General features: G+C 34.0%; 2 protein-coding genes across 3 annotated transcripts; one reads left to right on the top strand and one right to left on the bottom strand.

Moving 5' to 3' along the window:
• The first annotated feature begins 2,465 nt into the window (after positions 1 to 2,465).
• On the top strand, positions 2,466 to 5,731 carry LOC123214574 (peptidyl-prolyl cis-trans isomerase CYP18-2-like). Its single transcript, XM_044634434.1, has 6 exons — positions 2,466 to 2,636; positions 2,745 to 2,840; positions 2,919 to 2,980; positions 3,232 to 3,365; positions 4,672 to 4,756; positions 5,534 to 5,731. The coding sequence occupies exons 1-6, from the start codon at positions 2,565 to 2,567 to the stop codon at positions 5,577 to 5,579; spliced, it is 495 nt and encodes a 164-aa protein (XP_044490369.1). The 5' UTR covers positions 2,466 to 2,564; the 3' UTR covers positions 5,580 to 5,731.
• A 201-nt stretch (positions 5,732 to 5,932) lies between these two features.
• On the bottom strand, positions 5,933 to 24,432 carry LOC123214564 (probable UDP-N-acetylglucosamine--peptide N-acetylglucosaminyltransferase SPINDLY). Of its 2 annotated transcripts, none has more exons than XM_044634422.1 (18): positions 24,021 to 24,432; positions 23,062 to 23,493; positions 21,083 to 21,244; positions 20,784 to 20,959; positions 20,610 to 20,685; positions 19,773 to 19,901; positions 19,487 to 19,606; positions 19,323 to 19,391; positions 19,157 to 19,238; positions 17,865 to 17,959; positions 14,724 to 14,788; positions 11,812 to 12,010; positions 11,027 to 11,221; positions 9,486 to 9,580; positions 9,130 to 9,265; positions 8,829 to 9,046; positions 8,017 to 8,144; positions 5,933 to 6,895 (listed from the first exon to the last, which is right to left on the bottom strand). In XM_044634422.1, the coding sequence occupies exons 2-18, from the start codon at positions 23,470 to 23,472 to the stop codon at positions 6,504 to 6,506; spliced, it is 2,748 nt and encodes a 915-aa protein (XP_044490357.1). In that variant the 5' UTR covers positions 23,473 to 23,493; positions 24,021 to 24,432; the 3' UTR covers positions 5,933 to 6,503. The 2 variants fall into 2 exon arrangements, with proteins under 2 accessions (XP_044490357.1, XP_044490348.1); XM_044634413.1 differs by having other exon boundaries at positions 23,062 to 23,495; positions 24,119 to 24,432.
• Positions 24,433 to 25,177: the final 745 nt, after the last annotated feature.

The raw sequence follows: 25,177 nt of genomic DNA, 5'->3' as shown, positions 1-25,177 counted from the left end.
AAATCCAAATGCAAACCGGCTGGAAAGATTCACCAGACGCCCAAAGAAAAAAAAAATTGTAATTTGTATTAAATATTTAATACTTAAATTGAAAAAATTATTTTAAATATTTATTGAAAGGCCAAAGCAATTATTTCTACCCATTAACTTCAAAAAACCTAAAACCCTATATATGATAGGTTAACTTTAATATTTTCTATTAGCGAAAAACATATTTAAGTAAATTTGCTTTCCTGGCAAAAGATAGCTAGCATGCAAGCCATTGAGGAAATTCATCAACCAGGTGCTTAGTCTAGATCACTTCAATCGAATAACCTTCAATCATCAATCTTAGACAAAAAAACAACACTTCCAAAATAATTTCCCACAACATAGGCAAACTTCACAACTTCAAATCAAACAATCAATCACCACACAACAAAGAACTAAGCTTCACAAAAAAAAAACAGGCAATGGAGAACAAATCGACGATGAAGGATATGAACAAGAGGAGAATGGCAGACAACGATTGTAGATGAAGCACAGAGAAGTGTCGACAGAATTAGTGGTGGAGGATGGTAGTGACGAACAACGAAGACATGTAACTCGCTACCACTAATTCTGCCAATACTTCTTTGTACAGAATGAAAACACGCTAGCAAGAAAGAAAGTCAATAGCAAAAGTGGGTTTTGGTCGGCAAAGTTTGGATGGAGAGGAATCGGCGGCGAACAACACCAAAATTCTGGCAAGAAGGCTGACAAAATGGCTCCCAGGCAACCTAAGAGTTATTATCAAATGAATTTTGGATTAATACAAATATGTCCTTTTATAATTTTAAATTTAACTAATAAATTTTTATTATTTTTAAAATAATATATTATTAATTAAATTACAATTTTATCTTTAAAACTGTCTGATTATATTAATTTTAACTGTCAATTGATGAGAATTTAGATTTTCAATATTTAATAGGATCAGTTTGAGAGTTCAACAAACCTTGGGTAGGAATAAATCTCTTTGGCCTTTTTGAAAACTTGAAATACTGGTAGTTTAACCATAAATTGACCCAACCAATCTCTCGGATAGGGTATGAAAACATTGATATGTAATATAAAAAAGTCATTCAAAATTTTTTATTAGTGTTCAGATTCTCATGTCCACAATATCTTCAAAAAGCCAATAATATCTCCTGCAACTTTGTTAACAAATAACTTGTTATCTGCAACTTATTTGCAACTTGCTGGGTAATGTGTAAAGCAGGGAGAGGAGGCTGTTAAAAGAGCATGGTTATGTTTGGATTTAAGATGAGTTATGTTGAAGGAACAACTCAAGAGTTGCAGAGATTGGGACCATGCAAGAAATGACAATACTATCTACCGATTTGAAAGTGAGAGAAGGCAAGAAAAAAGAAATAAATAATTATATAAAGAGTTAAACGGGTTTTCTTGTTTTGTTGAGCAGTTTTTTACAATTTTTAAATTATTGATATCATCTTTAAAAAAAATTCAAACTTTTGAAAGAATAGGTTCCAGATAGGAATCGGAATTTACCCAGAATCTATAAGATCAGTTCCTACTTGAAATCAATTTTGTAGATTTTAGGTTCCAGTTTCAATTTGTAGGAATCAATGGGTTTCGGTACTGGTTCCTAAAAATTTTTCAGGATACCTAAATCTCATTCAAGTTTTAACTCAATCTTAAAAGTATATCCGCGACAATTGAAAAACCCAAACTCTTATTTATAGGTAATTTCTATTAGAATTTTTTGTTAGAGGCAAAGGTAAAATCATCATTTTACCAATGATATTAAAATAATATAAAATTCATTATACTTTCCTTTCTAGGTTTTAAAAACTAACAACTTCACATTTATTTAAAGTTTTTTAATTTCGAAAAATAACATTCCCCCCCTCTCCCAAACCTAGGATTTATTTTTTTCCCCTTTTTGGCCATCGGTGACAACGCTTTCAACCTATGAAACTCCAACCACTAAATTTTTATCTCTAACGCAATTTCTCATTGACGAAGATGAACATCTTTGTCGATTCCAAAAGAATCGACAAAGACGCTCATCTTTGTCGATTTAGATGAATCGGTGAAAACTCTCATCTTCGTTGATTCAAATGAATCGGCAAGTTTCTATTGATTCATTTGGAAGTGACCAAAATGCATTTTTGTTGATGAGAAATAACGTCGGAGAGATGATGATCTTGTGCCCAAAGTTTTATGGGTTAAAAGCGTCGTCGCCAATGATCGAAGAAAGAAAGAAAATAAACCTAGATTTGGGAGAGGGGGAGAAGATGTTACTTTTCAAAGTTAAAAAATTTTAGATTTCGATGATGTTATTAATTTTTAAAATCTGAAAAAAGATATAATAAATTTTATATTTTTAAATATTATTAATAAAATAATAATTTTACTGTTATTCTTAATCCAAAAAAAAATTTAGTATTGTTTAGTGGGTGCGCATGTTTTTAATATTAAGCTAAAAATTTGGTGAGATAGAGTGGTTGGCCAAAATAAAATCACGCTTACTCACTGGCTCGCTCACTAACGCGTCTCAACTCAATTTTATACTCAAGAAGATGTGGGAAAATGCCGGCGGCGACCCACCGGAGGTGACCCTGGAGACCTCCACCGGTTCTTTCACTGTTGAGGTACCGTTTCTCTTTTTCATATTAATCTTTAATTTAATATTTTACACTTTTTTAATGGAATTAATAATTTCTGATGATACGAAAATAAAATTTGAAAATAAATCTCAGCTGTACTACAAGCATGCACCAAGAACTTGTAGGAACTTCATTGAACTATCTCGTAGGGGCTATTACGATAACACCAAATTTCACAGAATTATTAAGGTATTTCTTCTGCTTACTTGGTTTTAAGTTCTTAATTAATAATTTTTAAAAAGAAATTTCCTTTTTTGTATGGTTTAGGATTTTATCGTGCAAGGTGGAGATCCAACTGGGACTGGAAGAGGAGGAGAATCCATATATGGGTATAAATATTATAGTTTTAATACAAATTACTTGTAATATACAGTTTGACACAATTTTATTTGAAGATTTAAATTTTTTGGTTTTTTTCATAACAAAAAATGTGTTACTTTCTAAAGCATAAGTAAATTATTTATTGACCTTTATTTTAGTTTGGCTGGTTAATTTTTGGAATATTGTGAATGTTTTATTTATTTATTTGCTTCTGATATTTAATGCTCCTTGTGTTGTATGCATCTGTTCTGCATTTCAGTGGTAAGTTTGAAGATGAAATAAAACCAGAGTTAAAGCATACAGGAGCTGGTATTTTATCCATGGCAAATGCTGGTCCTAATACCAACGGAAGCCAGTTCTTTATAACGTTGGCACCAGCTGCACATCTAGATGGTAAGATAGATGTTATTGTATATTTTTTAGCTACTATAAGAATTTATTTTCTGCATGTGTTGAGGAATTTTTGAAATATGTGGATTTAATCATGTCTTGTGTAGTTGAAAGTTAACATTATATCTTTTTAATTTGAGGCTGGGGAGCTATTTATTGTGACCTTATCTGCAGATTTTGTTTCAAGTAAATTAAAGTAGAAGTTGCAATTGTACACACCCTCAGTGTCCTAGGCTGAACTGAGCTATCAGAGTGGGTTTATATTTTTTGTGTCAAATTTCATATTACTTATCATCTCCCCATCAGGTTTCGGGGCATTTGGAGATAGATTACTCTCCCAAGCCATTAGACCGAGTAGCATTTTCTTTTTATGTTGTATATTCCATTACATTAAAGTTATGATGTCTGAGATTCTGCTGTCTACAATTGTTAACTTAATGTTCAGTGAGTTGATAATCTTGCAAATACTAAAGTCATTTCTGTAAGTGACTACATTCTTAAGAGTTTTTTTTTTTTAAAAACTTTGACCTGGATTGTGTGATGATAATGAATATTTTCAAACTATTCTTTCTTCTTTCATAAATTGTTGGTTATGTAAACAAGTTGTGTTGGCTTATCATTCTTCTTTTCTTAATACTAATTAAGGATTTTTGTGGTATTGTGGGTTCCCTGAATGATGAATTTTGCTAATAATAGAGGGTTGCTTGTGTAAAAACTAAGTGTTGGTGATGGTAAAGATGATGGAGAAAATGGTAATATTTGGTTTGGTTAGTTAGGTTCTGAGAACATAGTGAAAGGAAGGGTAAGGTCAAAATGCATTTCAGGATCAAAGTCGGGTGGGGATTTAGGATTCAGAGCTGCACTGAGAGCACAAGGTGGTTGCAGGGGTGGATTGTTCCTTATGTTGATAGGCAGAGTAGGGGCAGCATTACCTAGTGTAACACCACCCACTTTCTGATCCTTCCTCCATTATGAATGTGAGACAGAAAATACAAGTTTTCACAGCCTAATTCAGCAAGAGCAGGACTGCAGAGTCCTTTAATTGTCTTTTTTATTGGTTTTCCTATTTTAGAAATTTATTTTGAAGTAGTAGGTCTTCAAGTACTACCTTTGCCTTTAACGCTAGAGCTGCTTCCCATCTTTTACTTAATAATTAAAAAACCTTGTCCACACGAATTTGGCTGCATTTTATTACTGCACTTGTTTTATATTTCTTTTTAGAATTTTCATCTCTATTGTCAATTTGAATAATAAGTTTTCTAAATGTGCTAATTTAATATCATGCCACTTTTCTTTATGATTTTGTCAGGAAAACACACTATATTTGGAAGAGTATGTGGGGGAATGGAAGTGATCAAAAGACTTGGCAGTGTCCAGACTGATAAAGATGATAGGTGTGCCTTTTCTTACATTTGTTTCTTTTTTAATTATTGGACCCTTTATTTAGTATAACTGAGCTGGCTATTCGTTTTTCATCTAAGGGTGGAGATGATTTCACTTGGGTACTTAATAGAATTACATTTCAATGTTGGGAGTGATTTCATATACTTGATAGAATACTGAAGTTAAAACTTCATACCATCTGAAATAATCCAAAATCCTGAAAGCCATTGGTTTATGTCCATTGCACAGGAAACCTAAATTTGTAAAGTAAGTTGGCAATTGGTATCAGCCTGATATATGTGCCCTCTTTAGAAGTTTGATTGAAGTTAAAATATTGTAGGACTGAATGGAATATTGTCGCATAGTTGGCTATATGTTATCTTATGGGAAAAAATTGTTTATGATGTTTATTAAGGCTCTGCTGAACATTGCAAGAAAATAATCTCAGCAAACGCAGGCTAGACTGTTAGAAACCTGCTGATAGTGTTAAAAAGTGATCAAAGATACTCTTTAGTTTCACAGGTTGATTGTGAGAGATTCATGGTTCGCCGGAATAACTGTATCCTCAACTTTGTTCAAATTTCTATAATATAACATTTACCGGGATGTATGTTTCGTCGTCAGTATGATTAATCAATTTGCTTGTGTTACTTTTCTCAGTTCAGTTTTTCTATGAAGAAAAATTGGCTTACTTTTCATGAAATTGTATGCTGATTGTTCATATATATGTGTATGTGTTTTTTCCCAAACCATGCTCATGGATTATTATTTTTTTTAAACTTTTACAGGCCCATCCATGATGTGAAGATACTGAGAACCTCTGTTAAAGATTAACGCCTTGTAGCTGTCTTGTTATACTTAATTCTAATGATTCCAAAATGGTGTAACGTCTGATTTTGAACGTACCAAATATTATTTAAAGACAAATAAATTCTGTACTCATTCATCTCATTGAAGTGGAAAGATTAAAGGACGATTGAACAATATGGATTCCTTGTTTTAATTTGTAATTATTCTATCTCACTTGTCTTAGTTTTAGAACAAATGCATATATTATTAAAATTTGCTAGAGAATTATGGCTTTTGAAATCAATCTATATGATAACAAAATTTGAATGGATATTAGGATAGAGTACCCTTCAAATCTTTCACAACCATACTAGAGATACTTGAAACCTTAAACACAATTGAGAAACGAGCAAGTTTCTGATTATATTTGGGTTGGTTACACAACACAAGGCTGCAATTTATTCAATCAACTATAACTGTTGGCCGAGGGAGCTTCTTTGCCTTCTGTTTTTCATATTTTTATGGCAAACCAACAGACCTAAAATAGCTCCCCCATCAGGTGTTGGAGTTCTGGCTAACCCTTCATTACACAAATCTAGGTACCGAACCATACTAGAGAAAACAAAAACTTCTCTTAAGAATTTACAAGCCAACTATTTTCTATACCCAAGTGGTGGAAAATGCTATTTGTAAACCTAATTTTCAGCTCTTCCAATCCACAATATTACTTGCACAAATAATCATCAAATTCTGGAGTACACTTGCAGCATTCTTATCCCAAAAAATCTGATCCAATGCAAAATAAAAACTTGGTCGCCACACCGTTTCCGTTGTTCTCTATTTCACTGGAACCCACAATAACTATGCATCAGTAAGCTGCATTTGTATGAAAAAAAATCCCATGTCCACTAATGTTTTAGATAGTTGCTAGTCAAGAGTAAATCCATAATTCAACTCAGCTTGCTTGTGTTAGTAGTCTGATTCATCTCCAACTCCATTTTCTTCAGAATTAGAGGTCATTAAAATAGTCGATGCAGTCTGGTTAAAACCATTGGCCTTGACAGATCCAGAAGTTGTGTCACTCGAGAATGTCTTCCCACCTGGCTCTTCTGATACCACTTGCTGTTGTAGCATTTTCAAGCGACTTAAAGATGGCACGTCACCCTTACAGTACCTGTGCCACATGTTCCGGAATGTTGACTCCAGACCAAGTATGAAGTTTTGCCCATCACATACAGGGGACTTAGACATCAGTTCTCGAAGGCTCATCCTCAAGTTTGAGAGAGCTGTAATGTCAGAGGCCAATTGCAGTGCCAACTGGACATACTCATCTTCATTTTTGGCAATCAGATGCGGTAAGCCTGTTTCCCAGTTAAACACATGTTAGTTTACACAACATAAAAGTACATTGCCTATAAAAATAAAGAAAATATGATTACCACAAATTAACAGGAACTACGATAAGGAATATACACAGAAATCCACATACACAACACCACCAGCAAGTTGACTTTTAAAAATCAGAACTCTCAACTTACATGCATGAATGAGTCAACTTCAGTATGAAAAATAAACTCCATATCATCTATTTGATTTCACCAGAATAATCAGGATTCTATAAAGAAAAAAATAAGCAATCTTCTGGGACAATAGTATTACACTCAAAGCCATTGTATAACAAAATCACTGAACCTATTTTAAAGGAACATCTTCCTGCATTCAACGTGTCATGACATACAAAAAATAATAAAAATGGCCCCTGGGAGTGTTTCAAAATTTCAAGGAGGCTTTCAAATAAATTTCAAATTTCATGAGCAGAGGCAACCCTTAAATAAACACCTAAAAGTATTGGTTGCTATGATTTAGATAACAGCTAAAAAATTAAAATGCACAAATGAGCTCTCAAACACATCAAATCTCAAGAGAAATACTTTTGACAGTAACACAGGAGGTCAAGATATGTTTTTAACTCTATCCTTAGATGCTGAAGCATCATCATCCCTTGTTTAAGGCACTCATATAGCTAATTTCTATATATTCAATTCAGACATTCAAATTGAAATAATTAAAGATTTTAATATTTACATCACCCAATTAAAACAGCAGGACAGAGCTTCCTCAGGTTCTCAGGTAAGGAGCATATTAGGGCTTATAGTAGTTTAGTTAATTGAAACTCCAGATTAACAATTTAACTTGCTAACAATCAAATTCAGTCACATAGTAAGGGTGAGTTATCTGGATTAAGTGTTCAACTCCGGAATGACATTTTCAAACAATTTTTCAAACAATATTAGAATTCTGAGTCTATATAAAGATTTCCTGGTCCGGCTAAAGAAAAAGAAAATTTGGCATGAGCTTGCATACCAAGAAGACTATACAAATACAAGGCAGCAAACAACTCAAACAGACGTCTTCAATCAACAAAGGACAACGTTACATCACATAGACAGAGAGAAAAAAGGTAGAAATATAAGTTTCTTACCTACTTTACTGAGAAGACTCACACCAACATTGTGAGCATGTACAGAACCAGCCATAGTTATACATGGAACTCCCATGAACAAAGATTCACAGGTCGTTGTTGTTCCAGCATATGGGAATGTATCCAAGCTACATAAATGAGATAATAAAGGTCAGAATCTCCAAACAAACTGTAAGAGAGACATTGTAGAACCTATTAGTACACATAAATATCAATGCAACGGATTAGATACTACTCTGATTTCAAGGCCAAAACTACATGGCTTCAATTCCAATGTTCAAGTAAGTTGATGTGAGATTTATGTCTTTCTTGAATGCAAAATGTACAATTAAGGAAAAATGAGATAGATTGTTCAACTTACACTAGAAATAGAATGTTAAAAATCCATTGAAGATCTTAATATAGTTCACTAACTTCATCCATTGAATCTAAGAATCTACAAAATGCCCCAAAATTTTTTTCCATATCTGATAATTTGGAGAGTCGCCATAGTTAATTCAAGTTTGTAATGAAGTTTAAAATCAAGAAAGAGGAGATGTCTTCATGCCAAAGCCAGTCCAAAAAAATTAGAGAAGAGATTAAAAAAATTAAATAAATTAAAGGAATAACAACACATACACATACACAAAGGGAAACCTTCCTGTGAACTTATAAAAATTAATACTACAAATTTGAAGGCATTACATGATTCCACAACATATAGGGCAATTTTGGTTTCTCTGAACATAGCATTGATGAAAGAAAAGTAAAAAAAAAGAAAGACACTTCTGTATAACTGACTAACAAATGTAAATAAATTAACTCAGAATTACCTGATGTCCATAAGAGAATATGCTTGCATATGATCATGGTTCAGAAGAATTAGAGGCAAAAGATCAACCCGTCGTGATTCCAATCCCAGCTGCTCCAATGTTGAAAGAAATCTCAGCCTTACACTATCACAACAAAAAGGCTTACATTTTACTACAAGGCGAGAGTTGGGCACAGCACAAAGTATCATTGCCCAAACTTGCAAAACCTTAGGCGTTATCTGGCAAAGGTATGTCAAAAACATAAGTAAATTTAAACCAGTTAAAAGTTGGAAATTTTGTGTAGATAGGACCTAACATGTACCTTTGCTAGATTATTAAAGCTACCAAACGTAACAAAGCCATTGGAAAGAGCTGGAGTCGGGGAAACAGGCCCAGCCTCTGGTGAAGGTGTATAACAAAGGAAGCATTCAGGTAATCTAACTAGCTCCTCAACATGCCTGCCAAGTTAAAAAGACTATCATAAAGATACGGTTGTATCATGGCAATCAACTCAGAAAAGATCACATTTAAAATGATTAACAACAAGGGTAACATTATACAGCTTGTGTTCTTTTGAGAGTCTGTTGTGGACATCTGGTCCATTGCTATAACTTTTTTTCATCAATACAGATAACTTGTTTCTTATTTAAAAAAAAACAAGGGTAACATTAGACCTACTTCTGTTTTGTACCAGGAGGGTCTGCCAGTGAATCAGTTATTCTATAATCAATTGCAGGCAGACCAGTTGTGTTTGGGTAGCCAATCCAAGTCACCTAATAGATAAAGGCAAAGTAAAACGAGACCAGGGACAAAGAAATAGCAGTTAAAATACATTAAATTCATAACTTTGGCATAATTAACAGATGCACAAACAAGATGCTAGATTAATGGCAAAGATAAAGACTAAGATATCTAATATCAAAGTGTAGTTCCATATGTCCCTATAACAAACCAGACCATATTTAAGATTGAATCTGCCTTTAATACAGCTAACTTTCAGCAACCTTTTCTTTCCAGGCTTAAGTTGCTAAGAAATTTAAGACTTCTTTTCCTTTATTCGTCTCAACTTAGAAGGGTTTCAGGTTTAATTCTTTGAATTTTTTCCGGTTCCATTTCAAGGGAGGGATGATTTCTGAAATAACTTGAATGAAAACAGAAAAATGCATAAGAACATGAAACACATAAAAGCTACATGCAACATTTAGAAACTGAATGTGACTACTCTGGGTCCACTTATGAAGAGAAGAAAATGTTGTGATTAATTGTATGATATTAACCTATTTTACTTCATTTTTGTTAGGACCTACGGTGCACAAGAAGAAACATAAGGGCAAGACCGCGGGTTTCAGGGGGGGGGTTAGTGCTGTGTGGTGAGGTGGGGCAATCTAAGGAAGGGAGAGACCCACGGACAACAGTGGGAAATGCAAGGGAATGGGGCACAAAACAGGGGAAAAATAAAAAAAAGTAGTTTATAAAGGAAGAGGAAGAAAATAAAGGGAGAGGATTGGCACCTCCAGTTGCCAAACTTCTTTTATTTTCATTGTAGCTAATTTCCATTTCTCTTTGGTTTGGTTACCAGACTGACTTGTTGCTCCTGGATATTACAAATATCAATATATTGTTATGTTCATATTTTTTTCTCTTGTCCGATTGTGTTGTTTGTTATGTGGAATTGGATAGATTGAACAGTTACCTAACAACTTCTTACTGTACTTTAAATTTTGTCGTAGCCATCTTTGCTGTTTTCCACTTTTCTAATTGCATGTACTATATTCAGAACAAATTCCATTAGGCTATTGGTCGTAATTTGCAAAACTTGACCAATGGATGGACTAGACAACATAATCACCAAAAGTCCAACACCACTAAGAACTCAAATATTTTGCTCAGTTGTGTTTCCCATTGAGTGTTTCTCAACAACCAAAACAACAACAAAAGAAAAAAGTATACTCTTGAGCAGACCTACCTAAACAAAATTCTTCAACAATGAGAAGAATAGAGAGTAGAAAACAATTTAAGGTTGGATAGAAGGAAAAGTAGAACATATAGAGAAAAATTCACTGTTTATTAATTGATCCTCCACTAACCTCTTCATGATTTCCAGATTCTTAGAATGTGCGGTGATCAAGCACAAGGAGGCAAAGTTTCACCAAAGAAAGTGAAAAGAAGTTTTCAACAGAAAATAGCAAAAGCAATGGATTGTTGGTAATCCAGTGTACCTGAACAGGCGCTGGTCTGCATGCCATCATTCCCAACTTATTATTAGCTGTGTGACCAGTAAGTTCTACCAAAATGTCAACTTTATCTTCTCTAACCATGCTAGCAACCTTCTTTTCGTCAATCCCATATATATCTCTCCATATTCCACCCTTTTTCAGGACTTTCTCCCTAAACCTAACAGTTTTTACATCAGCCTGCAATATAATACCATAATCAATCCAGTAAGACCGTGAAATAGCACATTAGGCCCCAAAGTGAACTAATTTCAGACTACAAGTATCTTTTTTCTCTTTTTTTCCTTAAAAGATAACTTCAAGTATTCTACTAAATCAAGTCATTCATTCCCAAAGAATTTTCATTTGTCATTCAATGTTTCTTGTAAACAAAAAATAAATAAATAATAAGAAAACTGTGAAAGACAAAAGAAAAAAAACCAACAAAACAATAAACAAAATAGGAACACATTTCTACTGCACGGTTTCCTTCAGCTTTGAGAGGGGGAAGCAGAGATATTATAAAAGAAAAAAAAACCCCTTAAAAACATACTTATCATAGACTGGGTTTCTAGCAAAGTCCATAATAAATTTGTTTACATAACAAGAGCAATTGGTTGATAAAACAAAAGGAAATGCAATTTTTACTATAGATAAGCGGCATTAAAACTCTGCTAAATGTGGTGAAAAAATGCAATCGAATTATGTTTAAATTAATGGATAAGCAATGGACCAGTAACCAAAACAAAGTATAGAGTAACACAGAGCACTGCTAGGAGCATCAAGAATACCTTCACAACTGCTGAATATACAACCACCTTGCAATTTTCATAGTCATGATAGACAAGGGGGGCTTCAATGAAATACGATACAGAGTGAGTAAAATAATCTGGAGATATGTATCCAATCACAAGCGGCCTCTCCGGATCTTTTGGATTGTCCCATGAAGTATATTGAGGAAATAACCTCATAAAGCGCTTTCCCCAATCCCTAAAGCGTTAACTTTAGTTTAGATAAAACCTCATTTAAGCCAAAACTTCACCACTCACAAAAGTGACAACAATATTCTAGCATATGATCTCTAAAGTGTACAATAAAGTAAAATTTGTAAAACACAATGATCCATATCAATTTGTATAGAAGCAAGAACAAGTAACATTAAGGTTAAGAAATATACTAGAAAAGGCCTTCAAGAAACTCAGCTAAGATATATATGTTAACATAAAAATTAAAGGAAAAAGGAAAAAAATAAATTGCTACAGCAATGTGAAGATTACATGAAATAAAAGGAAGCTCTTTACAGTATTAAAGCAACAAAAAATTTCCTATTTTTGAATTAATTTTTCCTTTTTCCTTTGATTTTTATGCAACGGAATCATGTAATTACAAGTAAAGATTACATGAAATATAAGGAAGCTCCTTATAGTATTAAAGCAACAAGACGAGGGACCATCACTAGCACAGATATTTAAAACTTCAGAATGAGGATGACACTCAGGTACTATAAATGAGATTTATGCAATCCTTATTGCATTTAATAAATGAAGGCTGTAATTACTTCATAATTTTTTTTATAGAAATCCAATAATAATATTATCCAAGCAAGCAGATTAAAATAAAATTTTAGACAATTATAGGTAGACATACACTTAAATATTTGCTTGAAAGGAAAAAGAATAGAAGTAGAAATATGATGCTCTACAGAACAGTGTAATATGCACTTGGTTGTGCTCTCAAAGAGAATTTACAAGGGAAATTTAGTGCCACGGGTCACTATTCACAACAAATTGCAAGTTAACCAATATATGGAACTCCCTCAAAATTGACCACGCTAAAATTTCCATTGACAAAAGCCCTAATGTCTCATTTCTCTCTACTTTCCTCTCTTGTTCCCCCACCAGGAGATCAGTGGAATTGGTTCATGATGTTACTAGGTTTTAAGCCAGAGTTGTATCCAGAAAGTGAGAAAAGAGTAAAAAGAAGAAGATTAAGGTCTCATATATGCATGGTTTTAATAAGAATTATTGAAGTGAGAAATTGATTTGGAGAGAGTTACAAATGTCGGTTAATTTGCATTTCATTGTGTGAATAATGGTTGTATGGAGTAATTCCCAATTTACAATAAGGGATAATAATACCCCATATGACCAATTTGTCTGCTTGGATGTATGAACTAGATTAGATTGTATGTGGAATACAAAATTAAGTTTGCATGACCATCATGTAAGAATTACTACCAACCCAAAGTAATTCAAGTTTACATGGTTTTCAAGGTCCAACCGAAAGATGTTGCCAGTAAAGACAGCTAATTCCAACTTCCTAGGTAGAATTTCTTTTCAATTAGGCATACTTTCTCCAGTTGAAGAACATCTTATTCCATTATTTTGCTCAACCAACTTTTATTCTACAACATTTTCACATTGTTCCAATTGGTAAACTTGATTTTCAAGATCCAACCAAAACATGTTGCCGGTAAAGGCAAGCAATTCCAACTTCCTAGGTAGAATTTCTCTTTAATTAGGCATACTTTCTCTAGTTGAAGAACGTCTTTTTCCATTATCTTGCTCAGCCAACTTCTATTCTACTGCATTCTCGCATTGTTCCAATTGGTGGTGGATCAAGTCGAGCTAGCTCGGACTCAAATTTATGATAAATTCGAACTAGCCAAACTGACAAGGAACAATCCAGCTTAGCTGAAGTTTGAGGGTTCACCATTGTTGTTGCATTGGAGCTCTTCTTATCCAACAATTTTTCTTGTTCGACGTTTCTTTTTCTTTTTTCCTTCTTTGACATCACTGTTCATCGATCAAGCCGAGCTTGAACTTAAGTTGACCATTCTAGATTCAAACTAAGCTCTAACTAACTCTTATTCAAGCTCAGTTCAAATCCAATCCTAGTTCAAATCCATGTATCAAGTCCCGTAATTCATACAAATAATCTTTCATTGATCCCATGTTAACATCAATGTCAATAATTTTGTCTTTGACAACTATCAAGCTACCTTCTAGTGTCTCCATGTTCTTTTCCATGTCGAAATGTCCCAGTTTTGTGTGCTCAAATACCAATCAATAGGGATCTAGAACACAATTAAGTGAATGACTACAGGAAAGTTCTTTTTATCACAATAGAAAAGGGAACCTGTAGCATTCCTATTACACAGGAATTTATAAGACAAAACACGCTCTTTTGGTAGTTCAAGGAACCAGACCACCTCTAAATAACACTCAAATCCAATACCTCCAGATGATACTCATCCTCCCTTTTATTGACGCTAAGATAGTTGACTCTGAATTAAGAAAGTAAGAAACCATGGACTTCCCTTTTTATTGCAGACTGAAACTAGAAATCTTGGATTCTCTTGTCTTTTCTATTATTGAGACTTTAAATAAGGAAATTTCTCTCCTATTCTTAGTTCTATTGTAAACTTGCTTTATCGGGAGTCTAACACAATATCCTATAAAAGCATGTTTTAAAAGAAAAACACATAGTTGTATTTTGGTAAGACCTTGCTAAAGGTTGAAGTAATCTTTTTTAAATCAATCAAAAAGATATTTGTAATAATCATTCCTGAATTTAGCAATAATCCAAACCACTTAGGAATTTCATCATATATTCTAACAATATTGGTAATGTCACTGTTTATAAATAAATAAACAAAAGAAAAATGTAATAGCATGCCAAGCAGAAAGGATCAAATTGAAACCTGTGTGCCTCAAAAAGTTTATCATCATGCCCCTCATTTATGTAGTTCATGGCAAGCAATCGATTCTGTAAAGAAATAACAAACATCTAAAGATATAAAACAACACTATAAGAAAACAATCAACAAAAATAGAAAAATATTTTAGCAAAGAATTAATGTGCACAGGCATCTGTTCAATCAAGTTGTCTTCAGTGGCAGATATTCAGAATGAATAACTAAATGCATCCAAACAACAAAAGCTATTGATGAGCAAGAAATCTCATGCTCAAATTTTCATAGCAGTAGCACCACTAAATGCGGAATGAACAACTAAAAGCATCCAAATTTGATCACAACAAATATCTTGATAAATGTAAAATAGCAAAGCAGAAGGCAACAAGGTCAGCTATAAAAGATAAGGAGTTGAATTAATAATTAAGTACTTGTTTGGTCAAAATATTTCCAGTTTAACTTCTACTCAACTGATCATTCCAGGATACAGTTTGATGGAAGAAACTTTACTTGGCATGATGTTTTTGTGTCTTTATAGATTTTCTAGTTCCAGTTTGATATTTACTGAAAGTAGAATGGTTGATTCACAATCTTATCCACTGGAGATGGGTTGCAAAATTTTAATTTTGCAAGAATTTGAAATATTCGGAAATAAGTGAATGGTCTTAAATTTTTTTTCGATTCTTGATAAAGTGTCCATATAGATTGGAAGAGGACATTAGAGAGTTGATGCTTGAGTCTTCAGGTGGATTTTCTTGTAAATCTTTCTTCAATTGACCTAATAATGATCTTCTTATCCTCAATTTCTCCCAACCTCAATGATTTGTTAAGATAAAATTGATTCTAAGAATCAATTTTTTGTTTGGCCATTAGCTTAGAATTTAAACCTATGATATCATGCAAAAGAGATGAATTAACATTTGTTTAAATACTAACTAGCATATATTGTGTAAAAAAGATTTTGAAAGTACTCGTCATCTTTATCTTTCATTGTTCTAAAGCAACAAAGATATGATGCAAACTCTATAGAAACAGGTGATAATTAGGTTCTTCATAAGTAGAGTTTAGCATGCTTTCGATGGGAGAAAAGGCTAAGCTTCTGTGGAGGTGTTGTGCTGGCTGTATTTTGGGTTTTATGGCCACAGAGGACTAAAATAAGTTAAATGAGGTGACAAAAAAAGCCCTTAAATACATGGTTTAAAAACCCGGACCAGTTAATTCAACCTGCCGGACTAGGACCTGGTATCCAGTTCGATTGGACTGAATCGACCCATGGTCAAACCAGATGAACTACGCCGGGTCAATCCAGGTGGTGTTGTGAGGTGATGTGAGTGTGAACGACAATGAAGACTCATTGAGTCTGGTTGAGACAGTTGCGCAGGGTAGCAAGGGTGAGTTTGGCAGTGACGAGTTTGTGAACTAGATAGCCATGAAACATTGCAAATCTAGTGGCAGGTTAGTGGCACAGTTGTCAGGGCGTCAGGCTGGTGGAGAAGCATGACAGATCTAGCAGAGATTGGGCGGAATGGTGTAGATCTAATGGTGGGTTCAACCATCGGGTCAATCCGCCCAGCTTGGTTTCTCTTCCCTCATCATTGATCAAGTCAACATCTCTAACAGTGATTTGACTGCTGATTGCCTAACAATGTTTCTCCACATAACTAAGAAAAAATATTTTTTGGGCTTTAATAAAGAAGTATGTGTTTACTGTTATGACACAGAACCAAGGTATGAAATTTGTGGGCAAATGATATAGTAGTTTTGGTATGGGACATAAATTGCCAAGTAAAAACTGTTTATGGAAAATGAATAATGAAAATAAGTTGAAAAGAAATGATTTCGAGACAAAATGAAATGGTTTAGTATATGAAATAAATTCACAGAGAAGAAGTAACGTCACCTGTCCAGACAAACCAGTGAAGACCCAGATCGGGTCAACGCCTGGTCAAAGTCTAAAAACATTGCTTAAATATCACATTTTTTTATATTGAAAAAGCTTTTCTTATCTCTGTTCATTTGATACACAGACCTACTTTATTAACTTCAATGAATCTGCATTAATCTTTTTAACTTAACTAAATCAATTCAACTTCAACCTCTTACAATCTCAACTCTCTCCTCTCTTTCTTTTTAACCATTATTCGTTCTCTTCCGAATTTCCTCTGTTATCAATTTTTTTACCTTAGAGTCCAATTAATCCATTCTTGTGAGATTGGAAATTTTTTATTTGGAGGAAATTAGAGGAGAGCGAATAATGGTTATAATGCAAGAAAGAGGAAAGAGTTGAGATTATAAAACATTGAAGTTGAATTGATTTAGTTAAGTTAAAAAGATTAAAACAAATTCATTAAAGAAAATAGAGTGGCTGTCTGTATTAAATAAAGAGAGATAAGAAAAGCTTACTAAATATAAAAAATATGATATTTAAGGGCTCTTTCTGTTACCTCATTTCATGCACCTGACAAATGTTTTTTGTTTTCAAATTAATCTTGTGCATTGCCTAAATCTCATGGCCAGACTTCAACATCGAAATTTAAGCTAAAATAAAAAACACAAGGATATATATATATATATATTTTTATATATAGGGTATAGTATGGTGGTTCTCAAATCAGCAAGATTTGAGATTAAGTTAACACACAGGATTAATACACACACACACACACACATATGTGTGTGTGTGTGTGTGAAACCTCCATTCCAGTTTAACGAAAATCAGCAAAGCCCACAAGTACTAGAAATCAGTCCACCTCCCCTCACATTTCATATAATCATAACTTAACTACCATGACCATGTTAATTTGAACCTTTGAATTTCATGGTTAAAGGGAGGTAAGTGATGATTTAACAAAATCTCAAGGGAGTTATTGCAGATTGCTCATACTTTAAGGGTCCTGCTGATGTTTTTGATACCTCACAAGAGGTCAGATAATAACTAAGCTTTGTAAAAAACCTAATAACCGATCCAAATTCCACAACACCCCAGTTTGCATGTCAAATGAAAAAGTGTGCCACAAGGTAAACATGCTAAACCTTGAAGATATCGCTTGCACAAAGATAGAAAATGTTGTTGAAGGCATGCTACCATCAGAAGGAATAAAACCATACAAGCATCAGAACTTCACTTGAAAGACCAGGGAATTATGGTACCTGGCCTGCATTACGAGAATCAGGGTCTATCTTGAGACACTGCTCATATGCTCCAATAGCCAGTGCGATGTTGCCAGCATCTCTATAGAGAACCCCTACAAATAAAGATATAAAGAATAAATTTACATCAGAAACTTCAGAATAAGATATAATTAAAACCTTTATATCCTGTAAGACAACTTGAAAATGTAAGGTTATGAGAAACATAAAAAGGTACAAGTGTTAGGATCCCAAGTGCAAGGTATGAGACTTGGATCCCACATTGGAAAATATGGGCAACCAGTGTGGGGTTTATATGGTCTCAAGCTCTCCCATCTCAATAGCTAGCTTTTAAGGTGTGGTTTTCTCCTAAGGTTCGTATCAACAAGGAACCTAAACCATAATAATTACTCTATCTTTTTTTTGGATTTTAATTTTTTGGATAGGAAACAACTGAAAGCTGTATTAATGAAGAAGAAGAACATAAGTAGACCACATGTCCATAAATACCAAAAAGCCCATGAAAAGTTAAACCTGTACATCCCAATTTTTGTGAATCTGCATCTAAATAACCCTCATGAAAATAATAATTTAACAACCCTTTCCCAATTAAGCTGAATAAAGAAGAAAGAAGAATGTTGAAATTCTAAAGACACTGCCCAAAAAGATGATAGAAAACAAGTGCTGTTCAACAACATGTTAAGTCTTCATTTTTCCATTCAAAATTGTGGTCACTTCTTTGTTATCAAATCACCCACAGAAAAATTAACACCAAACTTTTCATACAGTCTCAGCTTTCTTTCCTCCCCCAAAAAAGCAAAAATCTCCTTATGAATGTCACCATTTCTTTAACTTTTGGCATTCTTGAAACATCTCCTCTTGCTCTAAGTAATTTTTTGTTTACAAAATATAAAATTTATATTCAAGAGAAGTTAGACATGTGGACCAGGTATCCACTCAATTAGTACAATAAAAATCCTGATTAGGATATCAAAAACTATATCTGTACAACTAATTATAGCAAAAAAAAAGACCATTCAGCCAGAACAGCCCACAAAAATTAGCTCAACCTTCCCAACTATGATAGAAAAAACAAACAAGGTGTCTTGAATTTTCCATTTGAAACTGCAAACCACAGAAAAGCAAAAAGCCTAGCTATTGAGACTGATTCTTCAACTGTTCTTAAAACTTTTGTTAATCAAGTTCAAAGTTGTTCTGACTGCATCTTCAGGTCTGAGTTGCAATATTATTTCAACAATGTAGCCATAGAAAAAGTGATTGAGCACAAAAGAAAGCTAGAGAGAGAGAAAGACCTAAGTTGTTATATGCTTCAGCATATGTTGGATTAGCAACAATGGCTTTTTCAATCATGCTTGCAGCAGCATCCATTTTACCCTGCCAATGGTCAAGATAATCAGCAAATCCCTCCAGATATGCCTTCTTCATGTATCTAAAACCAGAGATTATTCAAAAGCAAACCTGGACAGTGTAGACAACGCCAAGGTTGTTCAATGACTGGGAAAAGTTTGGTTTAATTGATAAAGCCATCTGCCAAATCAAAATGATGATAATGATAATGAGACCCAAAAGAATAAACCCCAAGGTCATTAAAATTAACATGCAACACAAGCACTGAAAATTGCCTGATAACACTCCACAGCTTTATCAAGATTATCTCGATCTTTGTATATCACTCCCAAATTGTTGCATGCTTCAGCACAATGGGGATTGAAATGAAAAGCAAGCTCATAGAACACAACTGCCTGTATGATAAAATTTTAGTTATTAGATTTTAACTGAAAAACCATTAAGAAAGAAAAGAGTATATAACCCATATTACATATATGACAAAATGGAAAAAAAATATGTTCATCATTATCCCAAATATAACATAAACAGATGCACATGTGTGCATGAACATGTCCTTACCATGTCAAATTTAAGCATTTCGCCATAAGCAACCCCAAGATTATACATAGCATCAGCATAGTGCCAATTATAATACAAAGCCTTCTTGTAATATGCCACACCTTGATTGATGTCACCCTCTAATTTAACCTGAATAAAGCAAAACAATGAAACCAAATTCAAGAAGGAGATATTAGAAAGCTAATAGTGATAAGACATAAGAAAGATGTCATTGAGTTGACAGGCAAGAAAGCAGTTGATGTACCGCAACATAGGAGAAACATGTAAAATAAGAAATTAGAAGAATTTCTGGACAAAATAAAATGCATTAAAATTAACACAACACCACCATTAACTGGAATATCTGATTTGCCCTTATCAGCCAAAACTGATAACAAAAGAGTATAATAATGTATATCCAGAAAAATATGAGTATAACAATGATTGAAAGGATCATATACAAAGTAAAGGTAGGAAATCTTATCAAAAGTTCATTTCTTGCTCCCAGCATATCTGGAAAAAATCACTTATATGATACAGTTTTGATTAAATAAGTTTTGGGTAGATAATTCCCTGGTTAACACAACTGAGCAAAGATTGTCAAGAAGTTCTTCACCTTAACTCCATCTTAAACATCTAGTATTAGTTTCATCTTTACTTTCCATCTTTTTGAAAAAAAATTACAAGCTCAGCCTCATGTCAATTAAATGGAAACCTTAGATGCTTGGTCAAAAGGGATGTTTTGGGGGGAGGGGGTCAGTTAAAACTTAAAAATGGAGATTACAAAATTCTGACATAAAGATAGAAAATGTAAGTCCAATCATAATTGCAAGAAGATCTCTGGCCACAAGAAACCACCTTTGTTCCTAAATCTGTCAAGGCTATTGCCATATTGTTCTTTGCAATCTCAAAATTTGGTGACACTGCAAGACACCTGAGACAGCAGCATTTAGAAGACATTGCCTCAGCAAGGGTTAGATAATACAATCAAGGCACAGAGACAAAATTGAAAAAAAAAATTGATATGAATACCTCTCATAACAAGCAATGGCTGACTCCAAGTCACCACGATTTTTATAGATGACACCCATATTGCAGTATGCTTCAGCATACAGAGGCCTCTCCAAAGCAGCCTTCTCATAGCAACTAAGCGCTGTATCAAATTGCATCATTTCAGAGTAGACAACACCAAGGTTGTAATATGCTGGCTGGACATTAAAAATAAAGTTTAAAAAAAGAAGGAAAAAAGAAAAAGAAAAACTTAATAAGTATACCCACAAAAGAAAAAACAACAAAAGAAGGCACTAGAATAAGAAAGAACATTAAATTACAGCATAATGAGGATCTATTCTTAAGGCTTCATAATACTTCAGAATTCCCTCTTGAGTGTTGCCAGCAAGCTTTAAGCTGGTTCCAAGATCTGTTAGAACAATTGCTAGGCACTCTGCCGCTGGTTTGTATGAGGGGTCTGCACTCAACGCCTTTTGGTATGCCTGGGCAAGTAAATTGATCAAGCCTCATACATACATACGTACATACATACATACATACGTATATATATATATATATATATATATATATATATATATATATATATATATATAAAATTCATTCTTTGCTTAACTTCACTTTTTAAGCACAGTGGGCGGAAGGGAATATATAATTTGAAAGAGCATGATATTTAATCCTCTATACAGAAGCAAGCACCATAAATAAAGCAAATGTGCAATTAAATATATCAGATGAAAGTCAACTAGAATTTCTCCAGGTGACTAGAAGGATATGGATCTTTAAATCTAAAATAATTCTGAAGACTACATTTATAAGATATTAACTTTTATTGAGAAAAAATTAACTATGCAACAATGAAAAAAAATATCTTTATTCTACAAGGGAATGAAAAAGCATTCATTGGTCACATGACCAGCAAAGCAACAAAGATAGCTACCTTAGCATAACTAATGACCCCACATCTGTTAGAAATAACTTCACTAATACAGAAGCTTCCAATAGAAGAGAAACCAGTTGTCATTCTAAGCATGTTGCCTCACTTAACAGTTTTGGGAGTTGTTAAAACTATATCCTTGAGTAGTGAGCATGAAAAATGAAATTGATAAGGTCCTAACAATCAAACATTCTAGAGATAGCGACACAGGCAAGCTAGGGAAGCAGTAATGTTTTCACGAAAACATTAGCAATACTAATGATATTTTTAGGAACGCCAAGGACAGTTGGACAATAGACAACAAAGACGAAACAACTGAGGCTGAAAAAATGCCTGGTGAGGAATTTTACCACTTTGAGATAGAGCAAGCTGTCAGTTATAGGTACAGAGAAAAGTTTAACTAAAAACAGATTCCACAAAACAGTAGCAAGAAAGCTCAGACTACTTCAGAAAGATAGATTTATCAAATTCAAAGAATTGCTTAGCATCAACGGGAGTGAACCACCAATAGGAGCAACACTCAAGCAGTTTGGCAGCAATGGACAAGCACCACTTCAGTCACTACAGATGACTATCAGTTATAACTTAGAAAACACAGTTTAAGGGCAGTGGGGGAAAAGCAATCATAAGAAGTTTATGATTTCTCTACTAATGGCAAAAATAAGAGCAAGACATTCAATAAGTCACCACAACCTGGAGCAATGGCACAAAAAACATAGAGATGATGTCGAGGGCAAAGAAAGTGCAGGCTGCTTTTGTAGAAATGTGTTGGAGAATTTTCTGGAAAATAACCAGATTCAGAGGGCACTTAAACTTCAGGCAACTTTCCATAAGCCATTCCAAATGCTTTTTCTCTATTAGAAAAGAACTTTGACTACTCTAGCCATACACCACATTACTGATTTCAAAAGCACATTTAAGAGTGCTAAAAATGTTCCCAAGCACACCTTCCATATACATTGATAAAAAAAGCAAAAATGTTGCATTCCTTAGGTGGTCACATTGGCTTCTTGTGTAAATTCACAAAGACAACAAAGCAAGAAAGCAATACTGACTGTAAGATATGATAGATAACCACTGTGCAGGTAGAAATCCAAAAGTCACGGTACATCATATTTAGTAACTCACCCATTTGTAACAATATCATAAGCAATTTTGATTAACTATATTCATCACATCAATCATAAAAGCATAGATCAAAATAGTACCACCAACTACATGTTAAACATAAAGTAGGAGCAAAAATTGAATTTCACCAAGGTCTAGAGACTATAATTCCACAAGCACAACACACACTAATCATCTATCATGAAATAGGATAACAATCTCATCAATGTAAAATTGACTTAACTGCCATGAGCATACCTCGGCAGCGTCTACCAGCCGTCCCTCATCCTTGTACAGTATACCACAATGCGTGTGGGCACATGCATTTTGCGGGTCCAACTTGATGGCTTCAGCAAAACTGTCAAAAGCAAGCCTTCCCATGTTCTGCATCTGCAGGCATATTCCCTTCCCTATGTGAGCCTCAACATTGGCACTATCTTTCTCCAAAACAAGGTCATAGAGTGCAAGAGCATCAACAAACTTGTTCCTTGATCGGAGAATATTTGCATAAGAGAGACTATCCTTCCCTTCAAACCCCTTCTGTGCTGAAGCAATAGCCACAGGAGAACCACTGGTACCAGGAGAAGATTGTGATCCTTTCAAAAAACCATTTTCTTGAACCGTGTCTCTCTCTCTGCCATTACTGACATCTTTTTCCATCCATGCCATCTGGGTATATCTAAAAGCTCACTCTTATAACCAAAAAAAAAAAAAAATTTTCGTTCAGAAAAATTAAATTAGTCTCATACAATCCGACATTTCAGAGTTAGCAAAATGAACTGAAATAAACTAAACTTTGAAACTTTGCAGAAAAAAACAATATATAGTTCTAGTAATTAGCAATTAAGAACTGTACAATCGACTCATTCACCACTTATATTGTATACACGGAAATTGGCAAAACCCTGTTGCAATAGAAACTTGAACGGTACAAAAACCCCAACCATGCAAAAGAATAGTAGCTTCACCATTGCTAAAACGACACAGTTTAATCAAAACTGATCCTACTTTATGAAGAGATACCCTGAAGAACAAACAGCTAAAACAAAACCGTCCGTAAAACCCAGAAAATCCCACATAAAATAAAACAAAATTTGGGATCTAACGCAATTCTAACCACAATCAAATCTCATAATCAAGGATAATCCCATTTCAACCCACACATAAAAAGCACATAAAAAGCAAAAGTTAGTAAAAATTAGGGCTTGAACACTCACATTCAAAGTAAACAAGAAGCTCTGCCGAAACTAACAACGCATAGCAAATATTCACCAAAAAGGTAAAGTGAAAAAAAATAGCCCTTGCTTGCTTTTACCAGTTCAAACTCTTCTCATTCGTTGGTTCATCCGTTTGAAATGGGGTTGAAAGAATCCCCTCTCCCCCTCTCTCTGTGCTGAAACTCAACACAAACACAGCAGGAACATAACACGAACACAGACAGACACAGCGGGGTAGGGGTCGATGTCTCCCAAAAACGAGAGAGAGAGAGACAGAGAGACAGTGATGTCCGTTCGTTAATCACAACAATAAATTGTCAGTTAAACCCCCTCGGTTTGACTGTATTTGCTATTGTACCACCAGAATATGATACAAGTTGCGGAGTTCTGCTGGTAAAAAACAGTGCATACATTGGTGAGTTTGGTGCCAAGATTTAAAGGGCCATTGTCGTTTCACAGTCACATCATTGGTTTGTAGCCCATCATCATCCTTATACTTCCTCGATTGTCTAATTGTATTTCATTATTTAGTTCTTCTTAGTAAATGCAAATTTTCTCGATAGTAATAAAACGGCCAAATGACTATTTCCCATCCAAGGTATATTATAATGATAAGTTTCTACCCTTTAACTATGGAAACTGGTTATAGATGGGTATTTGGTGTTTTCATAATTAAAAGGTGAAAACTTGTCATTACAGCATACCTTGGGTGGGAAATAGTCGTTTGGTCGTAATAGAATATATAAATTGTTGCCGCTTAGGTAAACCAAGATAAAATTGTCTTCATGCGAGGGAGAACCATTATTTTCCATGCGAATTTTGCAAAAATAATAAATTCCCGTCATTAAAGTCGAAATATAACATTTTCCTATTTTCCATTAGATACAATCGGTAAAATTATTTAATTTGTAGAAGGCCAAAGGACTATTTTCCACCCAAGGTATGCGCATTTCCTAAGTTTCCTCCCATTAACTTTGAAAATCTCATTTATCCATCCGTGCATAATTAAAACTAACTGTTTCAAAGGTAAAATCATTATTATGTCTGTATTATAAAAAATAAACTTAAATTAGATTTAATTTCTCTCCTAAACCCTAAAAACTAATAATTTTACCTCAACCCAAGTTTTAAAAAATAGCATTTTCCCCCCTAAGGTT

This window comes from Mangifera indica, chromosome 1, assembly GCF_011075055.1.
Source record: "Mangifera indica cultivar Alphonso chromosome 1, CATAS_Mindica_2.1, whole genome shotgun sequence".
In the NCBI taxonomy this organism is placed as follows: domain Eukaryota; kingdom Viridiplantae; phylum Streptophyta; class Magnoliopsida; order Sapindales; family Anacardiaceae; genus Mangifera; species Mangifera indica.
This window is presented reverse-complemented; position numbering and strand designations above follow the sequence as displayed.